This window comes from Sinocyclocheilus anshuiensis, unplaced genomic scaffold, assembly GCF_001515605.1.
Source record: "Sinocyclocheilus anshuiensis isolate Anshui unplaced genomic scaffold, SAMN03320099.WGS_v1.1 scaffold11, whole genome shotgun sequence".
Classification (NCBI taxonomy): Eukaryota; Metazoa; Chordata; class Actinopteri; order Cypriniformes; family Cyprinidae; genus Sinocyclocheilus; species Sinocyclocheilus anshuiensis.
Window position 1 is genome coordinate 1,296,649 of NW_015551076.1, and position 24,899 is coordinate 1,321,547.

At 37.2% G+C, this 24,899-nt stretch overlaps 1 protein-coding gene across 4 annotated transcripts in view; it reads right to left on the reverse strand.

Moving 5' to 3' along the window:
• Positions 1-24,899, reverse strand: part of tanc2a (tetratricopeptide repeat, ankyrin repeat and coiled-coil containing 2a) — a 163,654-nt gene that overhangs the window by 45,869 nt on the left and 92,886 nt on the right. For 2 of the 4 annotated variants that reach the window (XM_016452399.1, XM_016452401.1), the window contains one exon: positions 16,074-16,256. In XM_016452399.1, coding sequence (XP_016307885.1) covers positions 16,074-16,256 — 183 coding nt within the window. Of the gene's footprint in view, positions 1-3,419; positions 3,853-12,523; positions 12,546-16,073; positions 16,257-24,899 lie in introns of those variants that run through there. The other 2 variants (XM_016452402.1, XM_016452398.1) reach the window with 2 other exon arrangements.

The following is a 24,899-nucleotide window of genomic DNA, read 5'->3' on the forward strand; positions in this document are numbered from 1 at the left end:
CAGACAGACAGACAGACAGATAGACAGACAGACAGACAGATAGATAGATAGATAGATAGAATGACAGAATGACAGAACGATAGATAGAACAATAAAACGACAGACAGACAGACTGACAGAACAAAAGATAGAACGATAGATAGATAGAACGATAGACAGATAGATAGATAGATAGATAGATAGATAGATAGATAGATAGATAGATAGATAGAATGACAGAACAATAAAACGACAGACAGACAGACTGACAGAACAAAAGATAGAACGATATATAGAACGATAGATAGATAGATAGATAGATACATAGATAGAATGACAGAACGATAGATAGAACAATAAAACAGACAGACAGATAGACTGACAGAACAAAAGATAGAACGATAGAACGATAGATAGATAGATAGATAGATAGATATAAATCACTAAGAAAAGTAGGAGAATATAATAATTTTCCTATATAATAAATTACTTGCACCTCAGAACGAGCAGACGAAACACAATAAACACGGTCATTGCTTTCGGAGCTGGATGCCTGCTGTTTGGGAATGCTGTTGTGTTCCGGGAGGCAATTATCCAGAGATACTTTGATGACAGACTTTGCTCAGGCATCTCAGAATGACCATAACTATATTTGAGATGCTGTGCAACAAGATTGGTCTAATGGTTAGTCAAGTTATGCAAAGTCACATGACTTTTTTGATGCGCATGGCAGAATTTATTCGGTAAATGTGTTTCCATCTTCAATTATCTGCATTAACTCTTTTTCGTAAAAACTTTGCGAATTAAGATTTTTTCCCCCTGAAATTTGACGTTTCCATTACTTGTTTCTGATACAACGATAGAACGATAGATAGATAGAACGATAGAACGATAGATAGATAGATAGATAGATAGATATAAATCACTAAGAAAAGTAGGAGAATATAATAATTTTCCTATATAATAAATTACTTGCACCTCAGAACGAGCAGACGAAACACAATGAATGCGGTCATTGCTTTCGGAGGTGGATGCTGCTGTTTGGAAACGCAGTCGTGTAAGCCATTTCTGGGAGGCAATTATACAGAAATACTTTGATGACAGACTTTGCTCGTGCATTTCCAAATGACCATAACAATATTTCAGATGCTGTGAATGAGATCGGTCCGCTGGTTAGTCAGGTTTTGCCATCCCATAGCCCAAAGTCACATGACTTTTGATGCGCTTGGAGGAATTTATTCGCAAGATGCATTTCCATCTCCCATTATTCGCATCAACCCTTTTTTGCATGAGTCAAAAACCACCTCAAGCGAGCGTAAAAACTTTTTGCGAATTAAGGGATTTCTATTCGAAATTTGCCATTTCCATCACTCGTTTCTCATGTGATACTTCAAAATGCGCATTAAAATAGGGTGATGGAAACATAGCTAGAGAGAGGAGAGACCAAGCACAATCGGATGGGCTGAATTACATCTGCCCGCAAGCAATACCACTCCAAAAAAAGTCAATGTCCGAAAATAACATCCCAAAGCTGGTTTGAGTTAACCAAGCAAAGCTCCGAGGCTCACAGGGAGGAGAAGACGGCTGCACGATGACAGGGTGGCTGTCTGAACTGGGCGGCACAACTAACAAGCCAAGCACCAAGCTGCGGACCGGCTGTGCTGGCAGTTTAGAAATAGAAGGCAAGAGAAAAAAAAAAAAAAAGAACAACAAAGGGCCTTGCAAACAAACTCTTGGCTAAATAAATAGGCCAGAGAAAAAGCTGGTCTGTCATTGTGAGACATTTTAAGCATGAAAAATGCAGTGTCAATGAGTGGAAACACTTGAGTCTGCTTTCTAGAACTGAAGTGTCCGGTTGAGACGGCTAAGCCACACTGGTTTACAGATCATCTTGTACTACCATGGCACTGAGATTAATCAGATTTCCTTTGTATTAAAGTACCTATAAAGCCTGTTAACAAGTTTTCTAGATCCTTTACCTTCCTAGTCATAAGCCACATTTGATGCTAACAACAAACATTTTAGTCCTAAACTGACTGTTTCAGTGCAGCCTGAAACCTGAAAACTGTCCTAAAACCACACAATTGTAAAATTCTAAAATGTAACCATGACCTTGTTCAAATAGGCAGCAAAACTGCACTGTCTTTGCCTATAAGACTCAAATCATTTTTGTTTTTCCTATTTCTGAACATGAGAAACTTACATGAAATCATTTTTTTTAGAAGTCTTATAAAAAAAAAAAACCTAAGTTGTTTGAAATCTGATTAAAATAATTTTGAATGAAATGTCTCAGTTTGAACAATCCGACATAATTATTTTCTTGTAATTTGTTGTCATTAAATGTACCCGCAGTGACAACAGCAATAAACATTTATTATGCACTGAAAAAAATGACTTCTTAACGAGAGTTTAATTAGTCTTTTGACTTGTTTTCCATTAAAAAATCTAACAGTCTTTAAAGCAAGATAAATTTACTTGAGCAACACAGGATAAGATATTAAGACTTGTTTATAGACAATGTATTTTTTAATAAGGTTATTTTTACTTGGTTTCAACTTAATAAATGAACATTTGTTCTATGAAACACAAAAGAAGACATTTTCAGAAATGTCAGTGTTTTTTTTTTCTTCAATGGTAACCAAAACAGTTCAGCTACCAACATTCTTCAAAATGTCTTTTTCTGTTTTCCACAGAAGTCTGGTTTAAAAACGACACAAGTGTGAATGATGACCTTTAAAACAAATCCAAAGTGACTTACACTGCATTCAGATATACACTTTATCAGTTCACCCACTCCTTGCCATTGCTAGCACTATGCTATAGTGTTTGAGGAGCTACAGGAATGGAAGACAAACATAAAAGGAAAACAGAATATGATGAGAATTGATGATATAGCGTCCACCCTTTCCCGTTTCCTAATACACTTAGATTTGTATACTGCCATCATGTAAAACCATGTAAAACCAACATGGAAGTGCTAGCAAAAGCACTGAAGTCTGAACTGAAAAAAGGCTAAAGTTGGTCTGAAAATAAATGTATTTGCCCTGCAGTGTGAACAAAACCCATGTGACCACAACAAGGTAAGCGGTACTGATGATGACTGCCATCTGAAGGCCACAGTGGCATCCATCAATCATCACTCCCACTTCCTTTCCACCAGCTCACACCATTCACACCCTGGCCATGCATACATCTCATCTACTCTGAGATGTCCTCTAATCGAGACAGATTACACCCCAGGCGGGTCTCCAGTCCATCTCCATCATTCTAATTGACACTCGGCCCGCGCGGGAGCGGCGCGTTCCCATGCATCAAAGGTAAAGAGTCGACACGTGCGTTATTGCCGGATAGAGTAAAAAGCGTTTGACATTCCAGTCGTCCTCTTGAAACGCCATGATCATCTTTCCTTCAAGACAACCCTATCTCCATCTCCACCTCACCTTTCTCTTCTTTACTGTCCTCCTCTTCCTCTTCTTCTTCGTCTTCATCATCATCTCGTTCTTCTTCTTCCTCGTTCTCATCCTCACCTTCCTTGTCATCCTCAACTTCTCCCACCCAAACCTCCTCTCCATACACCTCTCTCTGTCCATCTCTTCCATCTCCAACGATACCCTGTGCACCTCTGGGACTGGTGCAGCATCCTGACTGCAGCAGGGACTGATCAGACAGGCTCAGACTGGACGTACAGGCCCGAGACGTACAGCAGAAGTGAGACATCCATTGCCTGAAAAGCGAAGAGGTCCGACTCGGTCTTGTCGCCCCTAGGCCGGCTCGTCCTGTGCGGTCGTACGGACGCGATCGCTTCCTCCTCTGCCACGTGCATCTGGCCCTAGTCCCGGCACACGCCTTCCTGACCGTCAAAGCGAAATCCATAATCCAAACAAGTGGTTTTCCTTGCTTACAGCTGGGGTCCTGCTCCACAGGAGAACGGTGAGAAGGGAGAGTCTGATCTGTTCGATTTAAGGGCCCTTGCAGTCGCAAGGACTCGGCGGAAAATGAGCACCCTGCTTCTTTTCTCCTTCAGAACAGTTTGCGGCTGTCAGTGAATGGGGAGGAGAGGACTTTGACGGTGGTTTGGTTACTCTGCTGAGCTTCAGAGAAACCGCTGGCTCGAGCTTTAACAGAAACCATGAGGAGTCTGAAGAGTCGGAGTCCAAACACCACAAAAGGAGGGAGGGAGTGAGCAAGAGCAGCAAGAAACCACTAAACCCATCGTTCTGTGTTCCCGGCTCAGTGCAGTTAAAAATGTTGGAAGGGCATGTGTTGCAAGCACACATGCAAGGCTTGCACAAGCAGAGAATGAAAAAAACGTTAAACGAGAGTTTAGGAAAGGGTTAGGCTTACCGGTCCAGAGCATATCCAGGTCAAGAATCCCGGCCAAGCCAGAAGTGACTTTGAGGAAAGCAAGCTTCTGGTTTCCAAAAGAAAAGGTCCCCCTTTTCCTGTAGAGTGCATGTACAGACTGTAACGTCATTAACATCTTCGGGACCCGAGATAAGAGACGGTCACGATGACCCCAAACAAACAGAGAGGAGAACAAAAGTGACAGGCAGGAGCGAAGCAGAAAAACAGATGGTAGTGCTTAACGAAGTGTGCAAGGCTGGGGGTCGGGTTACGCTGTTGTTGGTCACAGGCACGGGGCTGTTTAAACCAAAGGGGCCGGGGTCGCTCCTCTCTGACCCGTACGGCCCCGAGAGATGTATTCTATTGGGGGTGAGGGTGTTTGGTCCAAGTAGGTCACGTTTCACTGTAACCCCAAAATGCTCAATCATTTCAGACTTAGATGGCCTCCACTCCAATCAGATATTCCATCCCTGACCACAACTGGCTCTAAAACATTTTATTTATTATTTCAGTCCCACTTTATATTAGGTGGCCATAACTACTATGTACTTGCATAAAAAAAATAAGTACAGTGTACTTATTGTTTTCGTATTGCAAAACACTTCTTTTGAAGCTATTGAGGTGGGATGCGGGTAAGGTTAGGGACAGGTTTGGTGGTATGGGTAGGTTTAAGGGTGGGTTAACGTGTATGGGATAGGTCAACAGTGTAATTATAAAAATTGTAATTACATGCAGGTATTTTTTCATATACAAGTACAATGTAAAAACATGTATGTACACAATAAATGCTTTGTATCAAATTATTAATTTATGTGTAAGTACATTGTAGTTAAGAAGAGAGAGACAACAATCAATATAAACCTCTATACTCATCAACACACATTTCTTCAAGAACATTTGTATGCCATACTTTCTTTTTTCAAAACATTGCTGATAAGTGAATACAAAGCTTTTATCGTACTGCTAACAACTGTGTAAAAAAGGAAAGGGGGTCAGGGTCAGTCAGTCTGTCTATTGAGAAATGGAGCATGTACAAAAACCAAATTGACATTCAGGGGATGTTGTCTATTGTTAGAAAATCTATAGCTGCTATGCAGAAGCAACACAGAATACAACATCAAAACAATGCAGTGTGTTTTAAATGCAGATGTGTTGATGTGGTTAAAATGAGGTTTCATACTCCGCCACGTCTCATAGCTTTGATTTAAAATCGCTTCAAAGAACTGCAAACACATTAGGGAAAAAAATGAGACATGACAAATGTAAAGACAACTGACAAATGCTACTGCTCTTTTTTATTCTGAGAATGAACCTACTAAGAAGCTTACAGAGTTCTGACTCCTTAACCTACATGACACAACTACAACACTTCCTACTGACTTCCCGTGACAGAAACCCTGAGGGAACACTGAAACAGCGACATGTGGTACAGAGAGAAAAACAGACTTCCCACATACTCTAAAAAATAAATTAATAAATAAATAAAACATGCACATTATGGGAACAGTGACGCTCCGGATTCTGGCATCTTCTGTGAAACTATCTTGTCAAATCAAGTGTGAGCCTGGACAGTGGGGAACACTTGAGTGTAAATAACCTAAAAATCAACAGCTGAAAACAAGAAAAGAGACAGCCCTACTTCCACTGGAGGGGAGAAATCTATATTTAAGCATACAAAATTAAGGAGAACACTGGTCCGGTTTTTCCAAATGTCTGGATTCTTGGATTTAGAGTGCACTGTTATAGTACATACTTGTCTAACATGTTTTGAAATCATTTATGTGGTAATCCACAGCATGCAACACTTGTTGATTGAGTTTAATGGCTTTGTTGGTCATCATTTACTCACCTTCATGTTGTTCCAAACCTGTATAACGTTCTTCATCTGTGGAACACAGAAGATATTTTGACGAACGTTTCAAGTGTTTTTGCCTTTACAAAGAAAGTCACTGGGATCTAAAACAACACTTCACCCCACTGACTTTCACTGAATGGACAAAAAAAAAAAACACTGAGATGTCTTTTAAAGGAATAGATCCCCCCCCCCTAAAATGAAAATTTTGAACCAAACAGTTGTTGGTCCCAATTGACTTCCATATGTAGGGGAAAAATACTATGGAAGTCAATGTGGACCATCAACTGTTCAGTTACCAGCATTCTTCAAAATATCTTTTTTTATGTTCAACATAAGAAAGAAACTCATACAGGTTAGGAACAACATGAGAGTGAATAAATGATGACAAATTTTTCATTTTTGGGTGAACACCTTTAAACTATCTTTTAATTTGTCATAGAAGAAAGAAAGGTTTTGAATGACAGGACAGTCAGTAAATGACTGCAAATTTTTAATTTTTTGGTAGAACTATATCTCTACATTTTAAATAACCTAAAATATTCCTTTAAAAATTCGAAAAATCTCATTTCTGGTCCTGCCACACTTATTACACAATCATAATTATTACATAATCATCAAATAATCAAAAATGATTTGAGATAAATTTTGAACCAAACAGTTGTTGGTCCCAATTGACTTCCATAAGTAGGGGAAAAATACTATGGAAGTCAATGTGGACCATCAACTGTTCAGTTACCAGCATTCTTCAAAATATCTTTTTTTATGTTCAACATAAGAAAGAAACTCATACAGGTTAGGAACAACATGAGAGTGAATAAATGATGACAAATTTTTCATTTTTGGGTGAACACCTTTAAACTATCTTTTAATTTGTCATAGAAGAAAGAAAGGTTTTGAATGACAGGACAGTCAGTAAATGACTGCAAATTTTTAATTTTTTGGTAGAACTATATCTCTACATTTTAAATAACCTAAAATATTCCTTTAAAAATTCGAAAAATCTCATTTCTGGTCCTGCCACACTTATTACACAATCATAATTATTACATAATCATCAAATAATCAAAAATGATTTGAGATATCTACATAATTGCGCACTTTACACTTCCAGACGGATTTTATAGTCCAAAAATTTTTAAGCAAAAGAGAAAAATATTTTGAGAGTCCCTCATTCCAGTGCAAATAGTGAGGTATGTGAATGCTCCAAAATATGCCTTTGGCCATTTTTTTTATTAAAGAAAAGTACTAGTCAGAATGTTTCAGACAAACAGGAGAAGATACATTTAGACTTGTGTGAAAAGTAAATCTGTAAGGAAATAAAAGATTTGTAAGGAAGTAAAACAGGGTTTCCTCATGTGATTTCAATGGTCCTGTGCCATCTGTTGGATTTGTATAAGATAATAACAAGAGCACATACACCAAATGTTTAAATTAAGATGCAGCCAAATGTGCTAGTATTAACCCTCATATAAGAAACAGTTTTTTGTCTTGGCACATAGAAAGCGATAACCCATGTCACAGAAGGTGTGAGTGATTTCGTGGCAGCTCTGGATAGTGACAAGCGTTGTATTTTAAAGATATCCTTATGATTACCAGACAGCCTCCCACATGGACAGGTCTAAAGATGACAGATCTTTTAATAATATAATGACAGCGCTTCTCCAATCCTGCTCATGCTGTCATACGGTTTCACATTCGCCAGCGCCAGAACACTTCCTGCTAATACAGGAAACCCAACACTCATTTACAGGAAGACACCTTTGGAGGATCCCAGTGTAGACAGAGGAATCTATGTTGTGATTGGCTGAGATGACAGAATGTTCATGGTAATGTTGCATTACATAGTTTTTGCGGAGTGAATTTAGACTCCTCTGGGGTATAACATTGAATTCATGTTGAAAAGATGCAATTGCACAACTTTGTTTACATTTAGATGTCCAGGTTGACACGAACTTGGATATTTTGCAGTATTTGCTGAGCTCTGTGGACAATCTTGTGCAAATATCTCCAAATAGTCAAAAAAGCACACATTTGCTTTAGAGCCACTGATTGATGTTTGCTTAGTTTTGATCTGAAGTGCTCAGCATTGGGTTCATGGGTGATGAAATACTGATTTTCGGACATGAGAAAAAAATCAGAGGTATTAATTTAGATTTAAATTACATTCTCACAAAATGTGTTTTCCTTGCTATATATCACTTTGTCATATACAAAATAAATGTGTACTGTCATGTTAGAATTAACATTTATTTCAATAGAATTTATTTCAATTAATGAAGGAATTAATAATACACTGATAAAGCAAAAACTGAAAAATAAACAAATGATTTATTAACGTGTAATTTTTTTATTCATTTTATTTAGGATCTAAGAACAGGTAATATCAAAATTTTTGTCAAAAAAGCGAATTAAATTATAAAATTTCAAAATGAAGTTGCTATTATTTAATCCCAAAAGGAGGTTAAAACATGTTTTATCCCAGGTCTCAAAAATACAGAAGCATGATTTGCAGGATAGTGGGGTCAGATCCAGATTGTTATTTTAGAGCTGTGAGAACTAAACTCTGAATGACAGTTTCCCTTGGGCTGCATTTTGAGGCAGTTTACACTCTTCTTCCGCAGAAAACCTGTCAATACAATGCATTAGGAATATCCAGTTAGCTATATTAGGCATATCCAGGAAACAACACCTGAGGAAGTCAACACAAGCTAAAACAATCAGCAGAAAAATCCCTTCTTCATAAACAATAATCAGCATAAACAACTGACACAATTATTTTTTCTTAAATCATAATTACCAGCAGTGATAATTATATAAGAAGTCAATTTCTCAGAATGCTATTAACCAGCAAGAGCTTTGATGCCCTCCTGAATGCCATGCATTTTAACAGCACATTCAAACGTCTCTCTCACACTTGCTTGCGTAGATGCTTCTTGTTTTGGTTCTGTCATAAAACACAACAGCTGTTCGGTCCACACACCCAACACCCGTCAGAACTCATCCGTCACGATTTGTACGCTGTGATTCTATTTTAACGAGGAGTGACGGCTCATTTATGTCCTGGTGATAAGGTGGCACCAGGGAGCGAATAGCACTCGACAACAGGCATCCTCAAATGATGTGGTTAAGATATGTAAAGCTTTGCACCGGAGATCAAAGCATCTTAGACTGCTTAGACACAGTTGCCATGATTAGTTCCATATTCTATGTCCTCTATGTCCACTCTATGTATATCATCTGTATGCAAATTCTAGTTAAAAATTGGCAAAGAAAACTATAATTGTGACCTGTGCTGGCAAAATGAGTCATAATGAGCAAATTTTCAAAAATGAGTTATTTTTTATTTTCAATTGGATGAAAAATTACTGCGCTACACTCATTTGAAGTCGACGAAGTCAGCAAAGTTAGTTCTGAGAAAACTCAAGTTAAAGTTTTCTGAAGGTTCCAAAGCAAAATCAACAACATTGCAACATTGCATTGTTTCCTCCATTTCCTTTCTTAACATTAATTACTATATTATTAATCACAATATTGCCATTTTTTATTTTATCTTTGTTATTAAAAATCAGAACAGATGCAAAAAAACAACAACAATAATAGAACAAATATAAGAAAGAAACAAATAGTGCATTCCTTTTTTCATTTTACATCTAAACAAAAACATTCAAGTAAGAAACACAAATAATAAAATGTACAAATCACTTCAGTATGTTCGTTACAAATAAACTGATTATTAAAACTACAAAAGCTGTTCAATCATGAGCAGCAATCTTTTCTTTTATTGTTTGATTAACATTATTGAGACAGACGGCCTATATAGTAAGTCCTACTGCACGGGTCTGATATAATGTTACACATCAGATGTTTTTCCTCAACAGTTCCACAAACGTTCACATATGACATAACAGATTAAGTTTGCATGAATAGCCTACTTAAATACTGTAATTCTGTGTATACAGTATGTGTATGTATCAGGATCGCGCGCTTTATGTGTGCGATTCAATCAACAGCAGCGCGAGAAACGAGCAGAGAAAAAGGTACTCCTCTCAGAAAACGTACAAATAAAGATAATTTTAGATATTTAAATACTATTTGGAACATTTTGGATCGCTAGACGAGGGCTTAAAGGGTTAGTTCACCCAAAAATGAAAATTAGGCTGTGTTTTACTCACCCCGAGGCATCCTAGGTGTATATGACTTTCTTCTTTCAGTCAAATCCAGTCAGAGTTATATTAAAAATTGTCCTGGCTATTCGAAGCTCTATCATTGCAGTCAGCGCGGCAAAGGAGAAGTGCTCACTAACACAGATTTAGACAGATTTGTGAACAATATTTGAGAGAAATAGGCCTTTTGTGTACATAGAAAAAATATTTTCTGTTTATAATTTTGTTCAGTGTATATTAGGTCAATCCATAGAATATCAATGGAATATTTTTGCCCATTTTAACATCTTCCAGGTGAAAACTACATGTAACAAAGCAAAATAATAGCACACAACCAGCCACACAATTTGAGGTATCATTCACGTCTGTATCACAAACAACGCGGGATGAGTTACGCATCAAAGTTGAATACTTTTGGAGTTGTTCAAACCACTAACCCTAAGAATGAGCAATAGAAACAGTGATGCTTGACAAAACAAGTGCAACCGAACCAACGACAACAAGTGTAAGTGACAATCAGAGACAAGAAGATTGGCAAAGTCCTCACCGCTTTCATCCAAAAACAGATCTCGCCTCTACCCTCTTCACAAACAGATCAATCCAACTCCACGTTCTCTGAATTTCAAGCAAACTGCTGCTGATCTGAAGCATCTACTCCAGTGATCTTGAGAAACTGATACTCAAGATGAGAGAAGATGTGAGAGGAGAGATTTTAGAGGAGGGGAGGAGAAGGAGGAGCAAAAGAGAAGGTTGGAATGGGGATGGAGAGACAAAAAAAAAAAACGTAGATCATGGCGCATGTGGAAGTCACAGTGTCACCTGAGACAGGAAACGAGGAGGTGTCACGCATCCAATTATATACGCTGCTTACACACTATTTCCAGCCTGCAGAGGAGAGGTGCCACAAGAAGAGGGAGAGAGTGGGAAGAACGAGAGAGAGTGTCGAGGACGACAGTGAGCCCAGGGAGACGCGTCACTCATTCAGAGATGCTGTTGTCATGACAAGGTGGTGCTTAACAAAGCAAAGGAGGTGGAGTCACACCATATGAGATACTAACACACATATGAATGAATGCTCCCTTCTCCATCTGTTATAGGAATTATTTGGGAACTCCTCATGAGATCCATTTGTGGACAGATATAGTGCTCATTTTAAGTGACTTGAAGTGACTGAGTGGCTCAAGACCCAAATGACAGCCAATCAAAACAGCCCAAAAGATGTAAGGACTAATTTGAATCTGAGAGTGTCAGATGCGCACACACAAACACACTTAGTCAGACCAGCTTATTAACACACGGAGTGTCAAAGTAGAGCATACACACTGCATATTCTAGCTTTTACACTCCATCCTCTCCTTACTGTCATATGTCCCAGTCACAGTTATAATTTTCCATGCAACACACATCCATCAATTCACATTCATTATTATTATTATTATTATTATTATTATTATTATCTATGTTGAAAACAGTTGTGCTGCTTAATATGTTTATGCACAATGTGATTTTTTTTTTACATTTTGAATGAATTTTTTAATGTCTTTTATGAACAGAAAGTTTAAAAGAACACCATTGATTTTAAAATATAAATTATTTGCAATATTATAAATGTCATACATTTGCTGTCACTTGACAATTTCAATGCATGCTAAATAAAAAAAAACAAAATAATTTAAAAAATAAAAATAAATAAACAAATTAATTAATCAAAAATAAGAAAATAAAAAACAAACCAACCAACAAACAAACAAACAAACAAACAAAAACTTAATGACCCCAACTTTTTTAACAACAGTGCATTCACTCACTCACCCATCAGTGCATCTGCTCACTCTTTTATTCATCAATCTATCCACTCAATCATCCATTCATCCCATCAGCCCACCTATACACTCACTCACACATCTGATCTATTATCCATTAATTCTAGAATTCATCCATTCAATGCATTAATTATTTCATCAATTCTCTCCTCCATCCATCCACTGAATAAGAAAACATTTAATGCAAATAATCTGAAAAAGGAAGACTAGAATTCACATATCATACAAGCCACAGTTATGCTATAACTAGAATAAAATGCATAACAGATTGTACCAACACTTATTAAAGACTGCGCAAAGGTCACATCCCTTATTTATTAGGGGAGGATAATAAGGAGCAAGTGTGTGTGCATGTTTACCTGTATGCAATTAAAACCTCTCAGAATGCTGGTGATTACTGTAATTGCACTGGTTACGATGGCTGGGGAGGTCAAAGGTCATTGTTCAGTCACTGGGACAGAAGCAGTTGCTTGGCAGTGATTGCCATCATTAGGGTGGAAATGTGGATTCTAGTTCCAGGAACTCATTCTGACCAAAATAAAATGGGGGGAGGCAAAAAAAAAAAAAAACCTGAAATATTTCAACTGGAGAATAAATCCAATGCGGGTTACCATCTGGACTGCCATGAGATCATGTGAGGAAAGTCTCCCTCCAGCTCCATCAGTAATTGCAGCTTAAGTCATTCAAGACAAAGACACTAGATTTTATCTTAAGCCCATTAAACTGTACAGCACAAGCATGGGGTACTTTGTAGGGGGAAAAAAACAAGCGTGAATAATGAAAGCATATGTAAGATCAGAACGGCTGTGCAAACATACACATCAGTATGAAATAAAAGCAAACCTCTAATAGCCAGTACAAATCTAATGGACAAGAATCCAGTTTTACCCCTCTGCCTTAAAGGAGTAGTTCACCCCATCATTTAATCACCCTTATGTCATTTCAAGCCTGCAGGACTTTCTTTAGTGGAACACAAAATTTTTAAAGCATATCCTAGCCATCTCTTTGATATAATAAACACGAACTAGGACTACGATACGATACGATACAATATACTTTATTGTCTCCTTATAGAATTTTTTTCTTGGGCTTAGTGTATGCTGCATATACAAATCACACATAAACAACTAAATCACATATATCACACATTAAACATACCATACAGGGGAGCAGCACATGTAGACAAGTACATCAGGAGTCACACTGCACAACTATTTAAACGCTACTGATAAATAACATTGACTGGGGTTTTCATGTTCTAAAATTACAAAAAAAGTAGCATAAATATATTGTAGAATTCAATATTCGGACTACAGTATATTCTAAACAGTCTTCTAAAAAAGTTTTGTGTGAACAACAGACTGAAATTTAACTCATTAGTTACTGAAAATGTTGATATATATCCTACCTTTCCTTAGCATGTGTATGAGAGAAGTTGCAATGTCCGATTCTTCATGAGCAATTTGTTCAGATCTTTTCAATGAATCAGTTGTTCACAAAAACGTAAAATTAAAATTCAGTTACTAATTGCTCACCTTCATGTCATTCTAAGGGGCTGCTCATACAGAATTTGTTTTTTTATTCCAGTGTGCTACTTTTCCATTGTCTTTTTTATGTAAATGCGCTAGACGAATGTGTACGACCGCTGCGCTCGCTTTTTTTGCAGCGTCTTGCTCATAAGTGCGTGTTTTTAAGACGGTGTGTAAAGTTAAAACAATTTAAACTTTTACACACAGCACTGCTCATTAATGTCAGTTCTAAAACAGTGGACCAATCAGAAGACCCTGGAGGCGGGGCAAGCATTGCAAGCTTTTGTTTACAGTAGCAAGTTGGCATGGCAACTGTTTTATTTGACGGCAACATGGCAGAGGAGGCATTCGGCGCTGCGCTTTATTTTTTAAAACCATTCCGGAGAAGTGTGTCTCGTGTTGAACTGTGTGAACAGTCCCTAAATCTCTATGATGTAGTTTTTTTTTTAATATGGAACATAAAAAAAAGATATTTTGAGAAATGACTAAATGTTTTTATGTCCATACAGTGGAAGTCAATGGGCACCAATGTTCTTCAAAATATCATCTTGTGTGTTCCATCGAAGAAAGTAAGTCATATATGATTGCACTGAAATGAAGGTGAGTAAATGTTGACAGAATATAAATTTTGGGGGGAACCATCCTTTTAATGATTCATCCATGAATCGGACTGAGTCTGACCCGGTTCACAGTGGTTAATAGTCTTTTTTTTGTTGAATAACAAATACATTTCACACAAAGCACTATAGTATCACTCCGGAAGAGTAATACAATATAGCAATATAGCATACAAATCATATGATGCATATGCACCTTCTGAAGCTTGAAAGCTCTGGTTATTTCTTACTGTAATTGCAAGGAAAAGAATGATTAGTAAATTATATAAAATTAAAAATTTGATTAGGGTGAGTGAATGATGACTATGTAAATGATGATCTCTATAAACCTTGGCTGATATAGCTGGTGGATTAACACAAACTATCTGTAAGTAGATATTGTATATCAAGCAGTCAGGAGAATTAAATGAAATATTACATGATGATTATTGTGGGAGGAAAACGGACAGTGAGCCAATGTTCGGTGTAGCACTGGGCTGGATGGACAATACGGGACACGGAAAGAAAAGGAAATCACACTCTCCGTGCTGTCCTGCTTCCAGGAGAGTGTGGCTGAAAACAAGTCATTGTATTGGGAAGGAGCTTCCGCGAACAGGACTGGACGGGACGCGCTCACTGGAACAATGCGGAAATGATAAAAGCAGGAAAAACAATGCGTGGATGGAAAAGCCACTGGCGGTGATCCAGGCTCATGGGGGGAGAAGGAACAGCCGTGGAGGTTAAAGAGAGGATACAAACAAGAAGGTGAACTCAGTTCACCAAGTAAATCATATTTCTGATCTTTCACCACTTTACTTTAGAGCAGGAAAGCACAGAAAGGCAGGAAAAAATAGAGGGAGAAAAAAAGATCAGGTCAGTGGCCATATTAAAAAAAGGTATGCTTTCTAACCACTATACTAGGCTGCAAGGGGAAGCTAGAGGGCACACTGAAAACTCAACAGGACAATTTTATATATTTTACATATATTTCTGCCAGCCTTTATTCACTGTAATAATAGACAACAAAAAACTGAAACAGTTTTCAGCTTACTGACTGTTTGAATACAGTGTTGCTGAACTGCCACTGACAGCATTTGCTGAAAACAACATGACGCTCTCTGAGGAGGCGATTAGCTTTTCTGAAACATTAACGGTGCACTAACAGTCCTTCAACTGAACTACTTCTCCACAGAGACAAAAAAGCAAGGAGGAAAACTGAAGGATGAAAAGAATATAATTAGTGCACCCTTGTGGCTGCTAACAGAAGTGCAGTGTTAAAGACAACAAAAGCTGAAAATGCTGAATGCTGAAAATTCAGCTTTGCATCACAGAAATAAATTACACTTTGAAGTTTAGTCAAATGGAAAACAGTTATTTTAAATTGTAATAATATTTCAAAATATTACGACTTTTACTGTATTTTTTTTATAAGAAATGCAGATATATAGACCACTTTCGATGTAAATTTCAATTTTGAACACTAATCAACATGGAAATTGACATCTCTAAAAATAACACACTGCTACTTCGTTACCTCTCAAACACACGCACGCACTAACAAACGCGCACACGCACACGCACACGCACACGTTCACACTCTCCCGTGTGTAAGGTGAAGGCATTTGTGCTCTCAGTGGGAGTTCTGGCATTCAGCTGGAGTGTTTGCGATGGGAAACAGGAGGTGGTTCTCGCTGACACACACACACACACACATACAGTACACACACAAGCACAACTGCAGCACATATAGCACTGCACACACCTACAAACACAAGCAGTGTTACCTGGCAGTCTCTTGAGCGGCTGTAGACGCATGTTGAGGGCCTGGTGGGACAGCAGAGGAGAGGAGGGGAGAGAGCGCGACACACCCTCCATGATCCGAATGTGCTGCATGCCCTCGGTCACCGGGAGAGGAGGGACAGCGTAATCCCCCTCGAACACACACTCGCCCTCCACAGAGTCACTGCCTGCAGAGAGACAGAAAGAGATGGATTCCAGAATGAAGCCAACATTCTAATACTTGACGTTAGCAAGATACGCTCAAGAGACCAATCATACGAGCACAAAGAAGGCTCATTTGCATATCGGAGTCACAAACACACGCAGTTAGTCAGTTCAGCTTATTAACACTCTGCTATCAGTGTTCCTGAAAAGACGACACCTCCGGATTTAGAAACAGAGCCAACAGATAGAAGGAGAGCAAGAACGAAAGATTGAACATGTTGTCAGACACCTGTAGCTGTCATGTTTGTGTGAGTGGACATCACACAAACACTGATACTCCTTTGCAATTTTGATTGTGTACTAGTTTGCTTAGCAAGATTTGTTTCAAACTACCTCCGCCATGACAGTAGAAGAATGTGACAATAAAAGACCTTGCTGCTAATTCAGAACAACAAAGCAGTGTTTAAATCAGACTTCAGAACTGATTTGAAATAAACATGCCAAGTGTGAAACGGACTTAGAAATGATGAGTCTAACTAGAAATTCAGATGCCTGGGGATGCTAATTCACATTTTCCTCTTGCTGCTGTGCTCAGGGAAGGAAGCAAACTCAATCAAAGGATCAACTGGAAATTGATGCTGCAGATGAGCGACAGGAATCAGGACTCATCGGTGAAGGTTGTAAAATGACAGATTGATGACTGAACAAACCAACTGAAGTCCGCAAAATGATTCAAGGGATTCACGATTTGAGTCTGATTGCTTTTTCAGTTGTTCAGAAATTCTTTTTGATGCAGACCTGAGTTTAGTGCACCGTATTGTTTGATTCAGGGCTGAAATGAAATGAAATAAAATGAAAAAATAAGAAATACAATAAAATAAGAAATAAAGAAATATCAAATAAAATAAAGAAAGAAATAAAACAAAATAATTACAGTTTACAATGACTATTTTCTATTTTGATGCATGTTAAAATGATTTTATTCCTGTGATGGTAAATCTGAATCTTTTAGCAGCCATTTCTTCAGTTTTCAGTGTCACATGATCCTTTAGAAATCATTCTAATATGATGATTGGCGATCAAGAAATACTTGCTATTTTTGTGAACTGTGATGCACTTTTTTGATGATTCATTCTTTGATGAATAGAAAGTTCAAAGGAAGAACATTTATTTGAAATAGAAATCTTTTGTAACATAAATCTTTACTGTCCTTTTTGATCGATTTAATGTGTCCTTGCTGAAAAAAGTAATAAAAGTATAAAATATTAATAAAAGCATTAATTTCGTTCAAGAAATCTCATTGAAAAATCAAACTGAATAAATCAAAATGAATAAATGCCAACTTCTGTATGTCAGATGACAGTGAAGAAGCCCATTACAATGCAGTGTGTCTGTTTGTGCTGTCATTAAAAACGCCACCATGGGTCTTTCATTAACTACCAATTAAACTCCAAATTTCATTTGACGCAGCAGGAGGAGGCTGGAGTGCATTTAATCACTCACATGTGACTCATCAGAGCTGTGAGATCAGAGCGTTGTGAAAAACACTACGAGTCTCACTCTAGTATGCTTCCAGTATTTACTATTCACAGAGCCCAGTACATTTACCATGTTTGTGTGTGTGTGTGTGTGTGTGTGTGTGTTTGCACTGCTGGGGTTGGGTGGGGTCTGGACTCTGCTGATGTCAAGCAATCTCTCTCTCTCTCTCTCACACACACTACAGATTCTTCAACCCATTTTCTTCTCCATCCATCAGCCCCACCCAACATCCTCAACATACACTCTCGTGCATTTCATATCGGATCGCGGCTCACCTCTTTCTCTCATTTCCTCTCTCACAGCGCTTCAGCATCTTTAGCATAACATTTGATCAAATAAAACACAAACGTGTCGATTTCCAGCTCTCCAGACATCATTTTGCCTATCACACTCAAACTAAAACGTCCAAATGCACCTATGATGTCCAAAAATGCTGTGTAGGCCAGACTTGGATCTAAAGCATCAGAACCACACCCAAACCAACATGTAATCTCACCATTCCCCGTCCTCAAACGAGGCAGTTTCCATGATTCAAGACTCCTCCGAGACTCTCTAAACACTCTCACATTCGCTCTGTCCTCAGCAGAAGACGATTAAACCTCCTTCAGAGACACGGCGAGCTGTCAGATGCGCAATTGCTCATTGTGTCGTCCTCAATTCGGAGCTACTGCAGTGCAGGACGTGGACTGAAGCGAAATGCTTTTACACAAGCAGACGGCAAGAGAGCCAAGGCAGAGTGAGCAGTTCGAACCCTCGGGCGTTAATCACCACACACTATCCGCTTCAATGCTGCAGAATGAATGAAAGCCCGGGACTACAACGATCAGACTCACAATCAGCAGAGAAAATTCAGTGTGTTTTGTTTCTGCATGAGATTCTTTGAGGAGTTTTATGTTCTGTCTGAATTCGCAGTGTGTGTCCACTGCAGCTAGGCTGCGTCATAGGATGGCGTCAGACAGGAAGAGGCCATGTTGTGCCCAGTCTGGCCACGGCGACAGATGGCACAGACAGGAAGAGAGGAAAGGAGAGGAAAGACTGATGAATGAAGCACCCACCTGCTAGTTACCACACATACAGACAACACAGACACACTCTTCATGTGTCACTGTAGCTGTGGTATGTTTCAGTTCGCTAACACACTCTGCAAATAGCGTGCCACTACTGCCGCCCCACAAGGTGCCTGATGTAGGAAATGGATAGAATGACACGAAACAAAACTAAATTGCTACTGTTGCAACAATCTACACTGCCTGTCTACACTAAAAGCACACTGAAATTCAATGTGATGCACATTCAGTTCACAGCCATCATTTTTGCTGCACTGCAAAGCACTTCAAACATAAAATGTTTTATACTGTATATTTGGGTCAAATATGAGAAATCTTATTTTGGTGGTCACATCAATTTAAATTCACCAAAGTGATTTCATATACATCTAAGAAGTATTTTTATAGACATACAGTAGAAAGCACAGTACATTTGTTTATTGAAAAATTATTTTATCTGAAACATTAACATTAAAAATGTTAAAAATCATAAAATGTTACAAATTAATTTAATAAAATGTATCCTTTAAAATTCTAAAAAAATGTGTATAAAACATGCATGTGTTTTTATAGACATAGAAAGCCAAGTACAATTTTTATTGTAAAATTATTTATTCAGAAAATGAAAGTTAAAAATAATTTTATAAATAAAATACATATAAATAATTTTTATTTATAAAGATTTTTTACATCTATATATTTTAATATTTTTATTAATATAATATTTTCATTTTAACTTTATTTATAAATTATTTTATGCATATATTTATTAATTAACATTAACATTATTTTTATATTTTTATTTATGACATTTTTTATTTTATTTGAAACATTAACATAAAAACTGTTAAAAATCATATAAATGTTAAAAATTATTTGACAAAAAACATGCATTCTTTTCAATTCTAAAAAAAAAACCATGCATAAATGTGTCATGCATTTTTTCCATAAATACGTATAAATGCGTATAAATTCTAAAAACCTGTATCTTTTTGTTTATTTCATTTTTTACATGCATAAATACGTATAAATTCTAAAAAACCTGTATACTTTTTTAAAATGTATTTTTTAATAATAAAAAATATGAAATTTATTTTATTTTTACATTATCTTACTTTTATTTTTAAATAATAAACATATACATTTTTTTAATTGCAGTTCTCAAGTAGGTGGAAATGTGAGGACACCTCAGGTACAAAACCAGAATTTAGATTTTACAAAAAGGGGTGTAAATGATCAGTAATTCGGTCTTGTCTCAGCTCCACGGGTGGACAGGAATTCATTAATTTCCCCAACTTTTTACATTTTATAAACATGTACTCTTATGAAAGGCTAGGAATTTTCAAAATGGCAGATTAAACTGTGGTGAATCTAAGCAAAGTCTTAACTGTGAAGTTTTGCTGGTTTATGATTCGTTTGAAGAGTAATCTTACGAGTATCTCAGGAGTCCGTCTCACATCTCTCATGTCACATGACGCACGATGCTGCGACCGTGGTGGGATTGAGAGCTGCCAGAGGCGTGGATGCAGTGTCACCGTGACGACACTCTGAGGAATACTGTGCTTTCGATGAGCAAAAGCAGCACAAGCAGAGGACACATCAGAAAAGCGGATTTACGGTGCCGCCCGCTCCCTCCATGAGATGAAAGAAATCTTCGTGGGAGAGGGCTGAAGAGGAGGAACAGGCTTAAAGGTGGGAGAGAGAGAGAGGTGGCACAATCCGGATCGGTCAACGTGAGTGCAGGAGTTTCAATTCCTCCCTCACTGAAGGTTGGAGAGGGTTGGATGGCAGCGGTGGAGAAGGACCGGCTTACTGTTAAGAAGAGAGGAAGGAGAGCAAGTGTATTATAACGTCAAACTCATCCCCTTTACATCCAACCAGTGTGTAGCAAATTAAAGCGCTTTAAAAGAATTATACTGCTTTATCAAGGCTCTCAGCATCTTGTTTGGTGAAAATGTAAGGCAGCATCGGAAGTCTGCTAAAACTGGGATGTGAAACTGAGTTGCCAAGGCAACATAAATTGCTGTAAGCATCACAGAGATGATACTACAGTGGAAGTATCACTAAGAGAGCCACTTAAAATAATTAGCTATCAATTTACTCATTTAAAACAATTAAAATAAACAAAATAAATAGACAAATTAAAATGGTTTAGTTAATTCATATTTTATATGATTATATGTAATAATATATTATATAATATAAAAATACAATATTTTTTGATTACAAAAATACATTTTTTTTGTTATCTTTACATCAGAAAAACAAATTATATTTTAAAATATATTAAAATTGAACAGTTATTTTAAATGAAGAAAACATTTCACATTATTACAGTTTTTACTGTTTTTGATCAAATAAATCCAGTCTGGTGAGAATAAGAGACTACTTATAGAAACTTAATAAAATAAAAATAAATAAATAAATACAATATATTTTTTGTGATGATTACAATGCATTTTTTGTTTATTATAATAATTTTTCTCATTAATATTTTTTAAATACAACTTAAATACAAATAACAACTGCATACAGTAAATTCATCAATAAACCAAATAAACAATATATCTAATAATATCTCAAATTATGTTGATGAATAATGAATGATGTTTAAAATGCAATTAACAAACTCCGTAAATTAATTCATTAATATAATTGACTAAATTATAAATAAATTGACTTTTAAAATAATTTAGTTTAATTAACATATAAAATGGCAGTTAAATGTAACATTAAAACATTTTTATTTATGCATTACATTAATAAATCAGGTTTAAATGCAAAAAAGATGACAAAAAACAACAAATTGAAATTGCTAATAAAAATGCAACTTTAATGTTAACTGTTACGTTTATTTTATTTAGTCATATTTTCCATTTATTTATAAACTAATGAATATCCACCTTATTTTCCCCGTAAGAGTAGACACGGCCATTTTTAAATTGAATGTGTCTGGACTCCAGTGTCATCCGCTACCAGCTACTTTTAGCTGTACGAAACCGCTTGTTTTGCTGCTTGATATTGCAAACTGGTGTATCTTTCCATATTATTTTAAAGTATTATATTAATTATGAACACACTGGTTTGTAGTGCAAACAGTTTTACCATTTACTGCACTTTGTTATTCTTCTCGTTACTTCCCTACAGTGGCTAATGAACCGAAAGCCTCACACATTCACAGAAAACGGCTTACTTCCACATTGAACAATAAGGTGGATACTATTTATTTGTCAGTTTGAACAGTAATTCGTTTGTTGGCATTTTATTTTTTAATTTATGGTTGAATTCATTATAAGTGGCACTTCTAGTCCCTCGCACTTACAGTATGTGGAGACATGAAGCAAAAAACAGGCTTTAGGTGACAGCTGCCTTTGTAGAGAGCAAAGCTTTTTGTCTGTCAGATTAAGCTCTTTTTACTCTCTTAAAAGCACTTTCAAGATGTCTGCTTTAACTTTAAAACCTTCTGGTTAAATTGCAAACTGCAAATGGAAAGGTGACTCTGAAGTAAAGAAGGAAATCTTTCCTGTGTAAGTTTAACACCCTGAATCGTATACAGCCATAAAGGAGTACACACATTGAGGGGTAAATGAACAACACCGATTGGGAGCTAATCAATGCATACTTCAGATACTCTTGTACTTTATTACACCTCTCGGCAAACACACACATCTGTTATGAGCTGGTATGAGCCCAGTGGGATTCAGAGAGCTGCTCTCTAATTTATGTAGGCTGATAGCAGAACCTGCTCGCCTAATCAAAACAGCCCACTAAATCTGAGCCCGGATCAGCCCAGTGCCCTTGAGCCTGGAACAGAACCACCACTCGTCATCCAACCGCACACTGACAGAGCCTGGAAATAATAGCACAGATACAGAGAGAGAGAACAGGATCATTCCCCACAAATCCCCACTGAGAGCTTTGTTGTTCTGCGTGAAATGAATAGCATCAGGAGATTCGTTTTAGGTCTTTAAGATCACGTCATGCGGTCTGACAAGAGCGTGTGCAAAAAATGTCAAATCACAGACCCTTTGCGTTGTCACCGTGACCTTTGCTGGCATTTGAATCGGCACGATCACAACAGTGGTGCTCATGTGGGCGATGCAGGTTTGAATCTGGCTCGTAATATTTCCTGAAGTACATGCAATAATTTCCTGCCTTACTACTCTACTTTCAAAAGGAATCAAATGCACTATTTGGATAGGATTTGTTTTCCAAACGACTTCTGAGTAACAATTATTAACACAGGACATCTTTGGTTTCATGTACTGGGATTGGCAGGATTATATATAACATATTAATATTATGCATGCACAGTAATTAAGGGAAGGAATAGATTTGGATGGGGTTAAAATTACATCCAGAGCAAGTTCTGTGAAAAATAAATAAAACAATAACACGTTTGCGGTCTATAAAATTAATCATTTTATTCAGGGAGTATGCATTAAATTGATCAAAAATGACTTGAAAAATGTTAAAATGAAAAATACAGCATAAGTGTTTTCAACATTGATAACAATAAGAACCAAATCAGCATATTAGACTGATTTCTGAAGGATCATGTGACACTGAAGACTGATGCTGAAAATTCAGCTTTGCATCACAGGAATAAATTATATTTATAAAAATATAATAAAATAGAAAACGGTTATTTTTAAATTATAATAATATTTCGCAATATTAGTTTCTGCTGTATTTTTTATCAAATAAATGCAGTCTTGGTGAGAATAAGAGACCACTGCACCGCACCGCACCGCACCGAACTACAATAAAATTACAATACAAAACAATAAAAATAATTTAAAAAATTACCAAGCCCAAACTTTTGAGCACTAGTGTATACACAAAACTAGCAATTAACCATGCACAAACTAACCCACAATCCCATTCACCAGTGGATCTAATCCAAAACAAGCACAGTGAACAATTCCCATTCTAATGCTGCATCTCTTCGCCAGTAAACAGCATGTATTCCTCCTCCAGGTCCTTCCCACTCTACATGGCATTGGACCAATAAGGTCATAGAATGATGCAGCATTTCTCTCAGCAAGCTAAAGAATTAGCAACCATTAGTGCTGTCCGCTAGCATCTCCAATCTGGAGCTCTAAATGTTCTTTGACCTGTGGAACAAAGGTTTCAGGTGATCTAAACTGACATGCTCCACAGAAAACCTTCCCGTGGCCACCCAGCAGCTGCCGCCGTACGCCCCACACATAACCGCGGACGGGCGCTGTGTGTTGTGCTTTGATGGCAGAGAGCCATCGCTCCATATGGTGGCCCAGTTCCACTGCGACACTAGGGACGTACCGTGTGCTCAAAGACCTTCGATCCCATCCTCCAGATACGACCTTCATCCATTAACTCAGCCCTGCACATTTCTTCATTTACCCATTTGCTGTTCACATCACCTCATCACTTTTTCACGCCTTTGGTGAGGATCTAAATGAGACATGTTTTGTAAGTCACAACATATACGAAATGAGTAAGAAGTATAAAAGATCGATGTGCATTAGAGTTGAGTGAGAGCTGAGAGGCTATAAAACACCGATTCAACATGATCTATTTCAAAGACTCCTCACACGAGCGTTTCAGACATCTCACATCCTCTATTATGATTCAGACTTCTTACCCACTTTGATTCTCCTAATGAAACTGCCATTTAGAGCTGACCTCACAAAAGCTTTTACCTGCTTTTTAGAGCTGTGTGCTAAGCAAGCATCACTATTGCTCATACTTGGGGAAAGTGTTTAACTTCTCCTGCACCATTTGTGCTACACACGATTGTCCCTTTTGCTTAAAGAAATGTGTGTTATTACTTTTCTAAGCGACCAAACTTAAACCACTGTTCAAAAGTTTGGGGTTATTCGTTTTTTTTGTTTTATTTTTTAAAGAAATTAATACTTTAATTCAGTTAGGATGCATTCAATTGATATAAAAAGGTTTCAAAAGGTTTCTATTTTAACCTCCTGAGACCCTGCGACCTCATATGAGGACATTATATTTTAGTGAATTTCTCTGAGACGATACATGCCACAGTTTTAAGTCTGGATGTCCTGTACATAGCACATTCAGAGCTTTTCAGAG